The sequence below is a fragment of the Argiope bruennichi genome, chromosome 4 (genome assembly GCF_947563725.1).
Source record: "Argiope bruennichi chromosome 4, qqArgBrue1.1, whole genome shotgun sequence".
Lineage (NCBI taxonomy): Eukaryota > Metazoa > Arthropoda > Arachnida > Araneae > Araneidae > Argiope > Argiope bruennichi.
This window is the reverse complement of record NC_079154.1, coordinates 24,297,150-24,315,422: the sequence shown is the minus strand read 5'-3', so window position 1 is coordinate 24,315,422 and position 18,273 is coordinate 24,297,150. Positions and strand designations below refer to the sequence as shown.

The following is an 18,273-nucleotide window of genomic DNA, read 5'->3' as shown; positions in this document are numbered from 1 at the left end:
TTAATAGTGTGTTATTGATCGTGTGAAATAAAATAAAAATGTCAACGAATGTGGTTGGACATTGTTCGGCGTGTATAATGATTAGATTGATACTATTTGCTATTGACGTAAAGACCAAATATAGAAAAATTACCTAGAAAAATCGAATGAGTAATACAAAATATGAAGCAATTCATCTGTATATATTCACAGAGCCAAGTTCAAATCTAAGCTATTTATTCATTGTTCTAATATAATTCCTCTCCATGTACGATTTCAGGCTACTTTTGGTATACAGGTTCTTTTAAATTATTAAACTTAAAAGTAATTCATAAAGTATTTAATAATCTAGTCGAGCGTAATTTATCAAATATTCTTTTATTAAATGCTATTCTATGCCTAACACACTTAGTTTCATCCATTCAACTAATAGAATTTTTCAGCTATCATGATCACGTGGACATGACTGGATCAACAAATGGGTTTTTTATCGACGAATTTTGTTTAAAATTTGATAAGACAACTATGCAGAATGGGTGATAAGGTCATGTACCAAAATTCATGTCTAAAACTTGTTGGGTTTTTAAAGTTTCATATTCATAGGGCGACATCATCAGCACTTATACTTTTGGTTGGTTGGTTGTGAATTTTAGTTGCGCAATAGCCATTTTCTAATCAAATTGCGTCGTATGCAATATGGAAATATATCAAACTTCAGATATCGAATTTCTTCATGTTTAAGCTACTTTTGCTTTGCATATTTCCTATATATGAGAAAAATAAAAATACTTTTGAAAAACACAGCATAATTTTTGAAATTTATGCATCACCTTATGTTGTATCATGGCCTCTTGGTTCTCTGGTCCTCCATGGAGGGAAAGGTTGGCCAGAGCCGCTGCACAGTGTCTCAGAGTTTCAACGTCACAGTTCCTGCATTCGTAAAGGATAGCTGAAAGTCCACCGAGTCGAATAACCTCGTGACACGTCTCTTCGGAATTTTTGAAGAGGTGTTCCAATATCCCCGTGCCAATTCTAGATTTTTCGACGCACGGCGATTTCGAGCATTCGCAGGCCACTTTGACCACCGTTGCAAGTCCATGCTTGACCACGTAAGCTCGATTTTCCGTTGTTAGAGATTGTTCCAGCAGTCGAGCACTTTCGAACTGGATCGTGCTGTCGTCTGAATTGAAGTTTTTCAGCAAAATGTCCAAAACTCCTGCAAGAAATTTAAATACGTAATGCTTGAAACTAATAAAAATTCATTTGATAGAAATGCTAAGCTGAATTTATTTATGAAACAAACATTTACTTGATACTAATTACTGGTCTACAATACCTGCTACCATCTACTTGATACTAATTACTGGATCCTTTATTTATTTATTTGATACTAAAGACTAATATAAACATTATACAGATTTTATGTTTCAAGGAAAGAGATAGAAATGCTAAGCTGAATTTATTTATGAAACAAACATTTAAAAATAAAAGGATTCTCTCTCTATATATAAAAGCATATCTGTTTAACTTTTCTTTACTGTGTAGTATCAACCCCTGGGGGGGCACCTCGAAATGAGAATGAGATGCTTCCGGCATGGTGGTTGGATCTCGCCATCCCGGAGGGTACACAAATAGATGGGGGATCTGACTCCTCCCATCGATGACGGGACGTACTTCCTTCGGGGAGGGTTGTGCCGTGACCGGTGATGGCCCTTAGGACTCAACCAAAGTTCCTGTCAGTGTTGCTGTTGCGGCGGTTCGGTCATTCAGTTTTATGGTTTAAATCCGTGTGCCTTCTTGGCGGGTCGGAGAGTCAGAAGTATGACTTACTGCGTAGTATCTATTAACTTCCACATTTTCAAGGGACGTGAAGAATGATAGGGTAAATGGTGGAACGGTGTAGCACTAATACTATCCGATATCCCTGTTGTTCGATATTCATAATGTCATACAATATCGTAAGAATGTCTTTACAATATGTTTGGGTATTTTGTGCTAATAAAAAAGTACGCGAAACTACTTGTATTGATAAAAATGCGTAGGAAGTAAGAGATAAGCATTTAACAAATGTGTATTCGAATATTTCGTTCTTATTCATAGTAATTGTCTTGAATAAATATCCAATATGAACTCATCGTTAATCGTATTCTGGCTTTGTATTTCTGTCCGTTCCACTAAGTTGGAGAACAGTAGTTAAAATATTGCGTTATACTTTCTTTTAAATTTGATTACCTTTTGCCATATGGGCATGGAATACATAAAATGCATGGGATTTTAATATTTAAATAATTTAGATTGTAATTAAAATTCTAAGAAGATTAATTCCATTAAAAACGCAATTAATGCATTTTATCGAAATATGTCTTTCAAAGCGGATTTTGGATGACATTTTCTTTTGTTCTCTATTTGTATTTCTTCATAAATATATTTTGAATTTATTTTCATCATCTATCACAGAGACAACAGGTTTTTTCGATGCGTCTCATGTTAATAATGATGTCATTTTACTTCGAATTTTTAGCCATTCAAACTTCGTAGCATAATAAATGAATGCATAATATCTCAAAAACATAGGTTTGAGGTTTAGGTTTTTTAAACATTCTAATTATGGGAAATCTGAGAGGATTAACAAAGAGTACAGTAAAAAGCGAGAAAAGTTAAAAGATTAAAATATAAAAACTTATAATATTATTATATATACATATAAATATAAAGAGAAAGAAAGTGTTCACTCGTAGAAGATTAAAATAAACCAAAAAAAACTTGGGAAATACATAAAACAGAATTATTATAAAAATGAAACCAAAAGGGCAAAATGTCAAAAAGGCATAAATCATTTTCTCATTGATTACATTGAATAAAACAAAAAAAGTTGTTAAAGTATCAAGGGATTTTGTTTTCTAATTTATCCAAGTTTTCTCCTTTAAGTATTTGAAAGCGAAGAATTTACAAAATTTTTTTCATATTTTTACTTTTTTTCCCCTGCATATTATCTTTGTTACAGGTTTATTTATTAAAACGAATAGACAAAAAATTTTGAAAAAAAAAAATCTTTCTATTTTTCAATTAAAAAAATGAATATAAATTGCAACCGAATTTATTGATTATGTTTTAAAATGAACAATTTATTTCCTAATCACAAAAAATAAAATTATAATATTAAATCAATATGCCAAATCATATGTTTCAAACAAAGAAAAATAGCATAATATGATTGATAGCACGTAAAAATGGGATAAAGCATAGCACGTAAAAATGGGATAAAGCGTAGCACGTAAAAATGGGATAAAGCGTAGCACGTAAAAATGGGATAAAGCGTAGCACGTAAAAATGGGATAAAGCATAGCACGTAAAAATGGGATAAAGCGTAGCACGTAAAAATGGGATAAAGCGTAGCACGTAAAAATGGGATAAAGCGTAGCACGTAAAAATGGGATAAAGCGTAGCACGTAAAAATGGGATAAAGCATAGCACGTAAAAATGGGATAAAGCATAGCACGTAAAAATGGGATAAAGCATAGCACGTAAAAATGGGATAAAGCATAGCAAGTAAAAATGGGATAAAGCATAGCAAGTAAAAATGGGATAAAGCATAGCAAGTAAAAATGGGATAAAGCATAGGACGTAAAAAGTTTCCATTTCAACTACGAAATGTTGTCTTTCTAAATTGATAAACAACTGAAGATTGTCACTTTGATAAATGCCTACAATATCTTAAGAGATACAGATTTATTAAAATGATAATCAGAGATAACAAATAGTGGTATCGATAATGGCTCAAAACAAAGTTTAGCACTCTTTTCATCAGGCCGCTGTATTCAGAAAAAATTACTGGAATGACTGCCGTTAAATACAGATTTAATCTCGGAAGTCCAACGATCTTATGTAGTTAAAGAAAACTATTTCCACCAACCTTTGTTTAAGAGACTTTTGCAAAGACTAGATCCCAAGTCATATCCGATGGTGCTGACCGCCCACGCTTTCCGGATGAGGTCATTCATTGCAGCCAGTGTCATTAACTCACTCCTCCGATTGTCCGTCTTGTTATCTGTGATTTCACAAAACACATCGTCAGTAAAGGCACCTCTAGCGCTAGTATTGGCCTTAAGGTCATCCCCTAGGGCGTCCATCCTGGCTATGATGCGCCCCATGGCCAAGGCCAGCTCTGGAGATTCCACTCCCTTCAGTAAAAGATCGAGGTCTTCTTGGACATGGTTAGGCTGGATTTTAGGGGCTTGAGGTGGACGGCTTGGACTCATCTTGCAAGGCGAACTTTGCTTAGATCTCTGCAGAACCTGCCAGAAATTTCAAAATATCTTGAGGCGCAATGCATGAAAATATTCAAATATGATTTTGTACAGGGTATCTTAACAAGATCAATCAAATATGCGAAAACGTGAAGAGCGATATCTTAACATGAACAATCAAATATGAAAAGGAAAAAAAAAAACCTTGAAGCGCAATATGTGAAAATATTCAAATAAAGTTTTATTGTAAGGTGTCTTAACATGAGTAATTAAATATGCAAAACATCGAAGACCAGTTTCTTAACAATAGCAATAAAAAAAGAAAACCTTGAAGAAAAATGCATGAAAATATTCAAATATGATTTTATACTACAAAGTATCTGAACAAAGTCAATCAAATAGGCAAAAAAGGAAAAAAAAAAAAACCTTGAAGCGCAGTATCGTAACATGAACAATTAAATATGCAAAAAACTTTGAAGTGCAATGTATGAAAATATTAAAATATAATTTTATACATGATATCTTAATAAGATCAACCAAATATGCGGAAACGCGAAAAGCGATTTCTTAACATGAACAATCAAATATAAAAAGGAAAAAAAATCTTGAAGCGCAATATGTGAAAATATTCAAATAAGGTTTTATTGTAAGGTGTCTTAACATAAGTAATTAAATATGCAAAAAAAAAAACCCCTTGAAGGCCAGTTTCTTAACAAGAACAATCAATTAAAAAAATAAACCTTGAAGCGGAATTCAGGAAAATATAAAATATGATTTTATACAAAATATCTGAACAAGATCAATTAAATATGCAAAAAAAAAAAAAAAAACGAAGAGCGGTATTGTAACACGAACAATCAAATATGCAAAAAAAAAAAAACCCTTGAAAACCAGTATCTTAATATAAACAATCAAATATGCAAAAAAATAAAAAAAATAAATAAATAAAAATACTTTGAAGACCAGTATCTTAATACAAACAATCAAATATGCAAAAAAAAAAAAAAAAAAAAACCTTGAAGACCAGTATCTTAATACAAAAAAAAAAAAAAAAAAAAATTGAAGCGCAATGTATGCAAATATTTAAATGTGATTTCATACATGGTACTGTAACATGAACAATCAAATACTTACGAAAAGAGACTTGTGGAAAAACTTTATAACAGAGCTTTTTAAAAAGAAAATGTGTTTAAATTCTATTCTGTACATTTGGATGGTAGGTTCAAACATGCGATTTAAGAACTGAATCATTGTTTGCAATGTTCCGCTATCGCGAAACTTTAAAGAAGTACGATTTGATATATCACATGCAGACGCTGTAACGGAAGGAGGTCTTCTGATTCTTTTACCTTGATAACAGTTGTTCCAGTATATTATCAAAAGCCCTTATCTACTTACGTGATTTTGCGAAATTATCTACCTCATAGTATAGCCTTTTTTTACATAAACTTTCTGCTTTATTTTAATCATTATATAATGAAAGATGTACACTTCAGAATACATTTAAAAATATTTAAAAAATGCGTTTAAAAATTAATGTTTCTCATTTAATGAGTAATTTTAGAAGAAAGAATAAGACGGGAAAAATTAAGAAATTATTTATTAAGGAATTGCTATTTTTATACAGTACAAGCAATATATCGTAAAACAATATATTGCTTGGATACCGAATTTTTTTAAAAACTAGAATGTTTGCTACCTAAAAAATATCTGATCCATATTAAAAGAACTAGGAAGCTAAAATCCCGTATTGTTGAAATTTAAAAAAGGATTACATGAATCCATTTCCAAGATTTAAAAGAAAATAAATGTCTGCAGAAAAAAATCTTTCTTCAGTAAATAAAAAAATAGGCTAGAAGAAATAAATCTAATTACATTATTTCAATATTTTATAATTTCATTTATTTTTCAATTGTTAAATCTCTATCATTCAAATTAATCTAATATTTCGAAGGAAAACTGATTTAATTTTAATAAATCTTAATTTCATATTATTACCATGAATGTTTGAATTGGATTGATTGTTTTAATCGTTAATTTTAAAAGAACATTTAGCGTATTCATACGAAAAGCTGTATTTACAAAGATCATTTTCTAGATGCAAGCTGTAGAAAAGTTATAAGCAGTTTTATTTATATTTATAATGGAAATATGAAACTCAAAAATTAAATTATCAATAAAAGTTACATCTAAAAGGCTTGCATTTTTCATATCAGAATAATTAACTTGATAGAAAATTGATTTTGTGTGTGTGTGTGTGTGTGTGTGTGTGTGTGTATTGGTTGAAATATTTCAGAAACTTATAACCTAATGAAAAATCCGAATTTTCATCCCATTTCATATCAAAGACATTTAATTCTATCAATGATAAAAGGCCCCTGATGTCCATTCAACAAAACTACAATGAACCCCAATAACATCTGGATATCATTGCGAAATAACTCATCCCATCTGTTAAGTATGATTGATTCAATACCCTTTAGAATATGGTCTGTCAATACAGTTTTTGAAAGGACAAGGGAATTTTTCTAATCTTTGAAAAAGCATTTTGCTTTTTGAGCAAGCTTTGATCAAACATTCTGAAGCACATGAACTAGAATGATCTTAGAAATGAAAAAGATCAACTGCAAATAACATTTTATTCCCTTTAATGAAATCTCCAATTAAAAATAAAAAAGGCCTGACTCCTATAAAATTTAATAAATAATAATCCTATAAAATTGAATGCGAAGTCAGTTGCTGCATTTCTGTTCTACACTCACAATGCAGTTTTCCAATTCCAGCGGAAATCGCTTCACTCCGATTAAAAAAAAAAATCAATTTTATATATAAGATATTCAAAAGTCTCTAAACATTTGAAAATTCAAAAATTAACGGAATAATGTAAGTAGAGAGATAAAAGCTGGCATACATGCTTGAAATGACATGAGGTTTTATTGAAACTGAAAGAGTGCAAAAAAAAAAATGGGGGAAGATGATGATTGTTTGTCTAACGTGTTGTGTAAGCCCATTTCGCACTACGAGGATCTGTCAACTCCCACAACTGCAGAATTTAAACTATCCGAAATCCTACACCTGTCGTGGAAACCCCATTGCATGACGTTGGCTGTGAGGCTACCTGAAGCCACAAGTCTACCACGATCGTCCGACCTCATTAGGGATGCAAAAAGATAACATTCGACAATTTCTCACCATACCTACACATATACACAACATTGTTCTTCGACTACTGGTATTATTGGCCAATGACGATCGACATGTTGAGTATTTGATATAAAGAACATGGCCTTTGCTAAAAATCAATTATTTTACTAATTATTGCTTTTGTTATCCATATGAAGAGTCATCTAGTGGCCATTTTTTGCACTTTTGTGGTTGCAATAAAACCCCATGTCATTTCAAGCACATGTGTCCCTGCTTTCTTAAATATAAGTTGTAAATATAGGTATATAAAGTTGCGCAGTACAAGCTCAGTTATTGATTCAAAATAATTGTATTTTGTTTAAAAAAATTTGAATTTAAAGTAGTCGCTTCTGTTAGTTAATAAATACAAAAACTCAAGAAAATGTTTTACCATGGACATCTGGCATGTCTTTCCTTTAGTTTCGTTCACTGCCGCTTGGTGAAGATTTTGAGCGGACTGAGACGATTTCGTGCACGAAGCTTTAGACGAAATTGTCATCTGAATCAAAATAAAAACGCAAAATAAATTTTTAAAAGCAAAAAGGAAAATGCATGCAAAATATTAAAAAAATTAATTTAGGCACGTTATATTAAAAATAATTTAGTTGATTCATAATAATTGTGAGAAAATTTAGACGAAATCGTCATCTGAATCAAAAAGAAAATGAAAAAAGAAGCATATTAATTGTAAAAAGTAAAAAAAATAAAAGGCGAGCAAAATATGAAATAAGAAAATTTAAACATATTATAATAAGCATGTAGTAGTATTTTTAAATTGCTCATAAAGCTGTAAAACACTGCATTTCTTAGTGCTGTGGTTAAAGCTTGATTCAATTTTTTTTTAAATTTATTTTAACGAAATATTCTGAACAGTTCACAATTTAGTTCGATAATGAAAAAAACATGCTATTTATTACGGACGAGGCAAAATTATTTTACGTCTCCAAGAACAAAAAAAAAAAAACCAAGCATAAGATTTTGATTTTTATAAACCACAGTAGTTTTCAACGGTATAATAACAGTATAAAATTAAATTAAAAGAAGGATAGGTGTTTGTTCAATGGTCTGACCAGACAATGTTTTCAAGGACACTCCAGGAATTCCAATGAAAATGAATTTCATGAAGACGTTATCCTTTATACTTAAAGGGGGAAACGAATATAATTCTTCAATTGATTTTAGGCAGCTTAGGAAGGTCTGTCACATCAATGAATGCCTTATAATTATGATTTTAAAAAAATTCATGAAAATATCTTTCCTGTAGGCCTGTGATTAAGCACCTCAAGTAAGCTTCTAATCTTAGAAAATTCAAAAACTCACAATTCTCCAAAAAGATGCATGGTACGAGATTTCACCAGTGTATGCATATTAAATCCTCAACTAAGAAAATTCCATATCAATAAGATAAGCACATTCACTTATAAACTTTATTTGAAAATGAAAGTCACCTCTTTTGAAAGTGATGAGAGCGATGATGAGATGTCGTGCATGACTTTCTTCTTGGAGAAGATGCACTTCTTGTTCTCGCCGCTAGACATGGTCTCTGTCGACGACGTGCGGGAAGACTGACGGACAAAGTCTCGACTCTTATGTTCCACCCGAATGTCGCCTTCGGAAGAATTCAGAAGTTCGGACAAGGAAGAAGTCCTCTCTGGTTTGAAGTCCTGCAACAAATTTTGACTTTTAAAAGGCTTTATGTTCCGGTAGTGAACATTTATAGAAATATCGAATGTTCATTGCATTAAAAAAATCTATAGCGCTTGCTCACTGTATGAAATATGGTTTATAGTAGTTAGAAGAGAAAACAATGCTGAAATAATCATTTTTGAAGAAATCAATTTAAGAAAAAATTACTTTTCTAGATGTTCCAAGTCAAGAAATGTTAATCTTTTAAAGCTTATTTTTTCAATTATCTAATTTATAACATCTTTTCGTTTTAAAAATGACCCCTTTTACTAATTCAAATAAGTAACTATGGCATGGTCTTCAAACTTGGTTCCTCGTAACCATCGAGTCCCGAAAGAAGTCCTTGGGGTGTTGCGCGAGTGGGGGGGGGGGAAAGTCCTCAACCAGAAATGCTAATTCTAGTGAAAGATTATGACAAATACGCAATGCTCCAGTAGAACACATATATAAAGGTAGATTTTTATTACTTGTGTAAGAAGATAATGTCTTGAATCAGTCATTAGATGCGATACAGGAAGACTTGATGAAACCAGTAGCATGAATTACACTATTATTAAATAAATAAAATAATAAACAAATTATAAATTTAGATGTATCTTTTTCCTTTATTCTCATTTTACAAACACATACACCATATCACCACAAATGTCTAACTTGCAACTACTTTTAGATAAGGGCAGGTATATGATTCTACCAGAAGATCATGTGGTTCTAAAGATGCCATGATTCTAAAAAACTTGAATGTCACTAAACTATACTTGATGTTTATGTACTTGGTAGGCAAACTTGTTATGTTTGATATTTGAAATCTTTGCATTAATGTAATAACGCTGCTGAATGATTCAGTTCTAACTTATAAAATCTGTTAAGCTATAATGACAAATGAAACATAGATAAAACAAAGAGTTAAATTAACAGGTTGTAATTTATCTCTGGCTATCGAAATTTCATACTTTTTAAAAAACTTTTCTCCATTTTTACTTTTCCTCTTCCAACTAAGTCTTATTTTATTGCCAATGTAAATATTTAGATATCATTTAAAAATAGATTTAATTTTTAACAAATTTCAGAATTTAGCTTAAAGGAAAAAGTGTGCACTTGAATACACACAAAAAAAATGGCATACTTAACATTGTAAAGACAGAAATTTTTTTTTGAGTTTTTAAATTAGTAACATTAGGGACTTCTATGTTCAAAAAATTCTAGAACATTTAAAATATTCTCAAATATAAAGGGGATATTTCCCATTAAACAAGCGAGAACTGTCATGCAATAGGCTATCATTACCGTTTTAATACAGTCCTAATAAGTACAACGCATTCGCATAGCATGTATAATAAGGCTGGTTACACCCACAGCGGATTTTTCCGACGCAGTTAATTCATCGTCGCCGCCATAACAATAGTAGTGTATTGAATTATATGAGAGGTTACACATTTGGCGGAAAAATAAAGGCGCGGTGAATTTGTCGTTGGCGGATGCTGTGCAGACGTCAGCTGCCACTTGCGCCAACGGTACTTTGATCGTCGCAGTCCAAGTACTGGCGCACCTAATCAAATGCAAGCTTACATACACGGCTTTTTTTTTAACGTCTAGGGTTGCATTTTCGCAGTGAGTTTTGCTTTCCCTCTTGAAACAAAAAAAATTTTTTAGCATAAATAGGTTTTCATCTATGATGAACATGAGTGAGTTAAAATCGATAATAAAATTTTAATTGTTTTAATCCAAGAAAGGCCTGTTTTATGTGTTTTAAAAGACTGAAACGCAGGGCTTAGTATGAAATTTATATAGAAATTTGTAATGACTTTAATTTATTGGAAGAAAAAGAGAAACGATTTATAGGAAATCTATACTTTCTCATATGTACTTACTAGATAATAGATGGAGTCGTAAAAAAATCTAATTTTGAGAGTCTAGAAATGACAGTAGTAGCAATATCTAGTTTTAAAAATTTTTATTTACATCGCACTGGTGATGAAAATTTTTCCGCCGTATGTATAAACCTTCAATTTTTGTGAGCGGTAACGGTAAAATGTCCGGAAAAAAACGCTGTGTGTGTAACCAGCCTTATAGGTGTCCGATATTTTCCGTCGAAGGATAACGATGGTAATGTTTTCTTTAATCAGACGGGAGTTCTACCAAAGAAATTCTTTAATCATGGTCTGCCATTGCTGAAGATGAATTTCTTAACCCTGTAATGACTGTTCGGTCCTTTTCTTTCAATCGGATGCATATTGCTTAATGACGGAAAAAGTTTCAATCCTAAAGAGATTAAAATTTATAAAATTCTGCAAAATGTAAGCATAATCGGCTACTCTCACCCTCACTAAGGCACTCGAATAAATCTGATTGCCCGGACCGTCTCGAAAGCAACACTGGCGGGAACTATGGTCGAGTTTTAAGGGCCATCACAGGCCACGGTACAGGATTTCCCATGGAAAGTCCCATCATCGATATTAGGTAGCTGACCCATCATTTCTGTACACATCCGAGTGGCGAGAACCAACCACCATATCGGAAGCTTCTCATCCTCATCTCTGAGGTCGGTAAAACGTATTAGTAGAAGGACTTAATCATTATGCTTCCTCATTATAATGCACAAGTTCACACTTGTCATCAACTTGCCCCAATATCATATTACTTGTCAAAATATAACATTTCAGTACTTCCATAATCAACATATTCTCCTGAACACACCCCATTGAGCTCTTCCTCGAATCAAAAATATGCCTTAAGGACAATTCTCAAGCTCTGAAGAAGAACAGTGAGAGAAAAAAAGGAAAGACAACGACTCTGGAGGACGTAGAAAAAGAAAGCTTTTAATCCACATTTACTTATTAATACGAAAGTTATCAAAAATACATTAGGAACCAGCACCGTTCATCCGTAATAAAATAAGCCCTGGAAATATTTGAAAATAGTAGTATGTCATGCCCTCTTTTCTATCAGTGGTAATGTATATTAAGTAATCAAATTATATGTAAAATTATATCTGCTATCAACATCTCAACTCACCTCTTCCTTCTCGTCAAGAATATCGTCGAAAGAAAATCTCCGATCAGCGGAAGATAGTTTGAAGGCCGCGTTGTCCTCACTGTTGGTGCAGCTGCTGCTAGTCAAGCTGTAGCTCCTGGTGAAGTTCTTGAGCAGCTGCTTCTGCTGCTTCTTGGTGGTGGTAGTGGTGGAAGACGAGGTGGAGGCGTTGTCGCTCAGCTTATCCGAGCTGGCCCTAAAGGTGGAAGTGGTCAGCGACACGGTGCTCATCACGGCGCAGTGTCCCTGAAGAGTCTGAATCTCGTTTTGCCACTCGATGGGGGAATCGGTAAGCTGCAAACAAAAGAATGACATTTTCATTAACACTAAATTTAGTTTAAAAATGGCTGTATTTTTTACTTTATCGTATACGAAGTAAAGAAAGTATAGCAATCACCGAAAAAAAAAAATCGAACTCAAAATTTTGACAAATCTCCAGTTTTTAAAACTTCGAAAAACAAACTTTTGGTTTTAAAATCTGTTTGTCTCTGACAATGATAACTTAAAAAGGATTTGATCTAGACGGATGAAATTTGGTATATGGTCTTCACGCCATATTTTCATTTCCATCAAATATTGAACAAAACCCATACAGACGAAATCTGTTTGTCCGGCTGTTCGAATACAAGTTAATGTGATATCTAAAAAACGAAGAAAACTAGCTATAAAAAATACGGTGCAAGAATTCAACGTCTATAGTATAGACATTCAGTAAATTTTGAGCCAAATTCAACAAGGGCTTGACCATTTGCCGATCAGTACGATCAGTACACAATAATTTAAATACGCAATGAATCAAATATATTAAATTTGGTAATTGATTTTGTGACTACAATTGTATCAAATTTCGGTTTCAGTTAGGAAATATATGTCTAAAAGACAAATTCCATTTTCGAATTCTATTAACCGCATGCTAGGGATTTTTACATGATATATGTTTTTACCAATCATATGGAAGATAATATACAGGCTGGTTATAATTAAACTTCCCCTATAAACAGCATCCTACAACACAATGAAATTTGGTTTGCAACAACGGATTGCAACGAAATTTGATGTATAGACTATACGCGAGATCCGCTCACGGAATTTTGAGAAATAAAATTTTGTTCCAAAATGTCCACCAGAGGGCGCCTTTTCCGGAAAAATATTAATTTTATACAGAAACAATTTTAATAATCCAGAAAAAGAATTGTGAGTAAAAAAATGTAAAACCGGGAAAAGTTGTCAGTTCTAGAAAAAAAATGTCGAGATTTTTATACTTGCGAAGAAGAGGAAGCTTTATGCGAAACAGGTTAGGGTGAGAAACGTTTGCAGTCGCTGTCCTGTTTTAAGTCGATTTTTCCGGCTGTGAAGGTATCTTGTTGCGACGTTGAATGACTTAAAGAACTCCATAACGCTTCATGTGCGAAGCATCACAACTGATCAGTTACGATCTGCTGTTGAGCACACTGTCCACCGACTTGAAATTTTGAAGGTGAATGAGGGTGGTCACATTTAGAAACTTTCCCTACATCAGCCTGGACACGATTAACAACTGCTCCTCTTGTGCAATTTCGCCCTAATCTGTTCTTGTTTCTGCAAACTGAACTGTTTTTCTTAAACGGCGTACTGATATTTTTCCTTGCCTTTACTTAATATGATTCGATGACAAGGTGATCAGAAACTAGTCAATAAATGTTTATATTGTTTCTGCATTCCATTTCGTTTATTGTGTTAAATTTAATATTTTTCATGAAAACGCACCCTCTAGTGGACATTTTGGAACTCAAGTTTTTCTTTCGAAATTCCACGAGCGCATCTCGTGTATAGTCTATGTACCAAATGTCTTTGCAATTCGTTCACCCGTTTGCGTTGTATGATGCTGTTTTCAGAGGAAGTTCCATTATAACCAGACTGTATATTAGGATAAATGTGATTAATTTGGCGATTTTGTATAATTATCGATGATCATATATAATCACCACTAAATTTATAAGCGATTATGAACAATCACTGGTAATTATACATAATCACCAATTTGTTACATTTATCATTACATATCTATTCCATAAATCACTTTATTACATATAATATATTTCATAATTCACCGTATTATACACATTCCATAAATTGCTTTCATATATTCCATAAATCACATGAGTATACATTTTTAAATTAGAATAATGAAACTTCATTGTGACTATTAATTTTTCATTTAATGTTATTAAACGTGCTTGCTCATTTTCGGTTGTGGTATTTTATATGCTTATCTGATATACTCAGTATCATTAAGTATACATACAGAGTTGTTAGATGGCATAGTATACTTTCTTAAATCCTGAATGCATATATTTTTTATCCAGAAAATTTGGAAAACAACTCTTTTTAAATAATATTTTAAAAACAAAACACAGTTTTTCAAGTCTTTTACAGGAAGTGGTTAACGGATATAATAATAACTCAAACATATAACTGATGATTAAAAGTAAAGGAAACTGGAAAATATAGATGCGACAAATTAGGTTTAAAAGAGTGAACCTTAATAAATCAGAAGTCTTATTAAGTAATCCTAAATCTTATATTCAAAAATGTCTTGTAATATTAATTATGATTCCTCCAAGAAATTGAAATAACTTTTTAGAGTTTTATCTATTAATTCATTGAGAAAAAAGAATCGCAAGAATCTTTTTTTTTTTTTTTCTGATTAATAAATGATCACTGTAGAAAATCCAAGGCAGCCGAGATACTACAGTGGAAACTTCGGTTATTTTTAAATTTAACTGCGAATGCTTAAAGAAAAGACTTTCAAACTGAAGTTAATTCTGGGAATGATGTTTTTTGTTTTGAATACTAAGGCTGTTTTTTCTTGCGTTGGGAATTACTTGTTTACGTCCATTAATGTAATTAAATAAAAGGTCAAAATTCACGCTTTGCACATACCGTCCTTTTCTTTGTCAATAAATTCGTTTATTTCTAATTTCTCGGATACTTAGTATAGAGAAAGTATTGTAATCGTCAAAAAATTCGAACTCCAGATTTTAAAGAATCTCTTTGTTTTAGACTTCCATGAGTTCGAAAAACACATTTTTTGAAAATATCTGTCCGTTTGTCTGCCTGTGACAAAGATAACTCAAAAGCGCTTTGAGCTAGACGGATGAAATTTGGTATATGATCTTTACACCATGTTTGCAGATTTCTATCAAATTCTGTGTAAACTTCGTTGTGGGGAAGTGTGCTTGTCCAGTTGTTTGATTAACTTGATAATTATAAAATGAATAGAACTAAATAGATAAAATTCGGCACATAGATTTAACATGTATAATGTAGACATCCATTGAATTTTGAGTTAAATCCAACAGGGGGTTGACCGCCTGTCGATCTGTGCTTGAAATATATCAAATTAGGTATATTAACTATACCACTGTAGTTTTGCGTCAAATTTCAGTTTCAATCTGTTGATATAAACAAATCTAAAACATGAAATCGATTTTAGGATATTATTTCTGCATGCCAAGGATTAATCGCCAAATAACTCGCCAAGAATCCTACGATAGATTCAGAAAAATGCTAAATTCCCCGCAAAGGATTTTATTTCGTAACTATTGTACGCTAATACCACGCAAGATCGAGATAGCCCGATTGGTAGGGCGTCGCATTCCTTAAGTTGCGAGTTCGAGCCCCGCCGGACAAAGATTCTCCGTGTGTGTAGTGGCTGGCGTACGTATAAATCTGTCATGGTCACAAAGTCCTCCATGTCGAGGGTAATACCACAGGGTATAATACTGGTTCAGAGGTGATCTTTCTCTGATTCAGGTATAAATTACGATCTATGGTTGAGTGAATGAAATGCATGAATGAAGTCCGCCCCGTAGAAAGAGCTGTGACGCATGAAGTAGCTAAGTCGTACTCTTGGACCTAATTGGCTCTACTGAAAAAACAAGAGACGCTCACTCGGCTTAAATCGCTGACAGATAACTGCCAGCGGGCTTGTAAAGTGCCGTAAGTCACAACACAACACAACACACAATGACACGCAAGGCTTTCTCTTGGATAGCACTTTCATTAGAGCGCATGCCAGAAAGTTTTAGGAAGACCATTCCTGCTGTGTTAATTTATGTGTAGACCAAAGATTTTTGAAAATCTTAAAGCTTCATAAAGCTATAACAACACTTTCGTGGATTTCTAAAATTCTCTCAAAAAATAGTTCAAGAGGAAAGTGATATCTTCCCATAGATGAAGTACACAAAGACAAAGCATTGTAATTGTCAAAAGATTATTAAAACTCTGGAATTCGACAACTCTCTACGTTTCAGATCCGTCTATGAAATATATTTATAGAACTATGCTTGTCTGCTGACAACACTATAATTTGCGCCAGCTATGAATTCAACAGCTGAAATTTTGGTATGTGATCTTTGTACAAATTTGTAGATTTCTATCAAATTTTGAACGAAATCTATTCATAAGAAATTTGTTTGTCTATCTGTTGCAGTGCAAATAAGCACGATAGTTACAAAATGTAAAATTACAGGTGTATCAAATTTGGTTTACTGTTTTAATATCTAAAATGAGACACATCTGTATCAAATTTTGAATCCAATATCATTCAAGGATTGACCGTTTGTTTGTCTTGACCATTTACATATATGTAAGCGTTCTAACTCAAAGACAACAATGCAGACAAATGAAATTTAGTATGCGATCTTATGATTAAAATTTCAGTTTCGTTTCAAATGTTGTTTTCCATCGATCAACAGAAAAGCGTCCAAAATGTATAATCGAGATTTTTTTTTCTATACAAAATCGCAAAACGCTGATCAAAAAATACGCTCCGGAAATAAGCCTTGACCAAGGTCCAGAATTTTTTACGGGACTGGCAGACATACAATACCTTCATAAGGAATATGCGGGGAAGTTCTGGGGAGACCACCAAAGTAAGTTTTGAGTTTATTGCAACTCAAATGAATCAAAGGGTTTAATTTAGTTGTAAAGCAACACTAGGGCTATTTTGAGACGGACCTCACCATTTTGAACCGCGGTCAGATGACGAGGGCGAACACCTGAGATGGCACTCACTCTCCCCACCACACCACACAAAGAATTAAAAGGAAAGTTTATAATAAGGTAATTTCTTAATAAAACCGTTAGATGAAAAAAAAACTTGCGTTTCCTTTTTAGAAGCAAATAATAAAACATGCAATACATTTTAATTAACCTTCCATATTATATCATATTTTTTAAACCTAGATGTACGATCGAACAGACTATAGAAATTTGCTGCTGGACTTGTTTCGAGCGGAATCCGATCTTTTTCTGTGTGAAATATGAATTCGACAAATGAATAACGCTTTAATCAAGATAGAAAAAACGATTGTTAATGTGATCAATTTTAGAACGATTCAAATTCATAATTCACTAAAGAATGTGTCTGTCTAGACGGACCCTGTTGGCAACATTTCAGTTTTGATTTATCGTAGATAAACTAATGAAAGGCGTAGTGGAAAATAATGGACATTGGGAGGGCGCTTAAGGAATAAAAAATATTATTGCAGACATTTTAGATAAAAATATGCAATATTAGAAATTTTATTTCCTTGTAATGGAAATAATAATTTTCTATTCATAACTATCAAATCAAAACCAATCACTAAAATCAGATTGAAACAAAAAGATTTACTAATAGAAAAAAAAATGCAATGCCGAATATAAAGTATTAAAAAATACTGAAAGAAAATATTAACAATTATTTTCAGTTCGGTATTGCATATATTTATATTACATTCGGCACCATCAATATAAATATATAATAACAAACATTTCAGATCTCAGCTCATTGCCCTTTGATATTTATTAATGATTTTATTTACACACTTATGAATCAGTCAATTTAAAAAATAAAAGTCTGTCTCGATTGCTTGACTCTCAAACAGGAATTGAAATTTCGAATCTGATAATGATACATATCAAAAGGACATGGATATTTTAAACCATGCCGCCCAGCATTATAGACTGTGGTGATTGATTATGTATATTGAGAGTGAAAACTAAAGTTGTATAGGTGTTACATACATAGCATCGGATACTCATAACTAAAGTAAAAATGCACATGATTAGTTTTAAAAAAGTTATTCAAGGTATGATAATTTCTTCTATATTATTTGAT

General features: G+C 32.4%; 1 protein-coding gene across 5 annotated transcripts in view; it reads right to left on the bottom strand.

The window, feature by feature from the left end:
- Positions 1 to 18,273, bottom strand: part of LOC129965622 (NAD(+) hydrolase sarm1-like) — a 99,316-nt gene that overhangs the window by 20,160 nt on the left and 60,883 nt on the right. For 4 of the 5 annotated variants that reach the window (XM_056079678.1, XM_056079674.1, XM_056079677.1 and 1 more), the window contains exons 2-6: positions 12,111 to 12,422; positions 8,858 to 9,073; positions 7,801 to 7,908; positions 3,893 to 4,274; positions 810 to 1,195 (exon numbers count right to left, since the gene is read on the bottom strand). In XM_056079678.1, coding sequence (XP_055935653.1) covers positions 810 to 1,195; positions 3,893 to 4,274; positions 7,801 to 7,908; positions 8,858 to 9,073; positions 12,111 to 12,359 — 1,341 coding nt within the window. In that variant the 5' untranslated portion in view covers positions 12,360 to 12,422. Of the gene's footprint in view, positions 1 to 809; positions 1,196 to 3,892; positions 4,275 to 5,360; positions 5,541 to 7,800; positions 7,909 to 8,857; positions 9,074 to 12,110; positions 12,423 to 18,273 lie in introns of those variants that run through there. The other variant, XM_056079679.1, reaches the window with a different exon arrangement.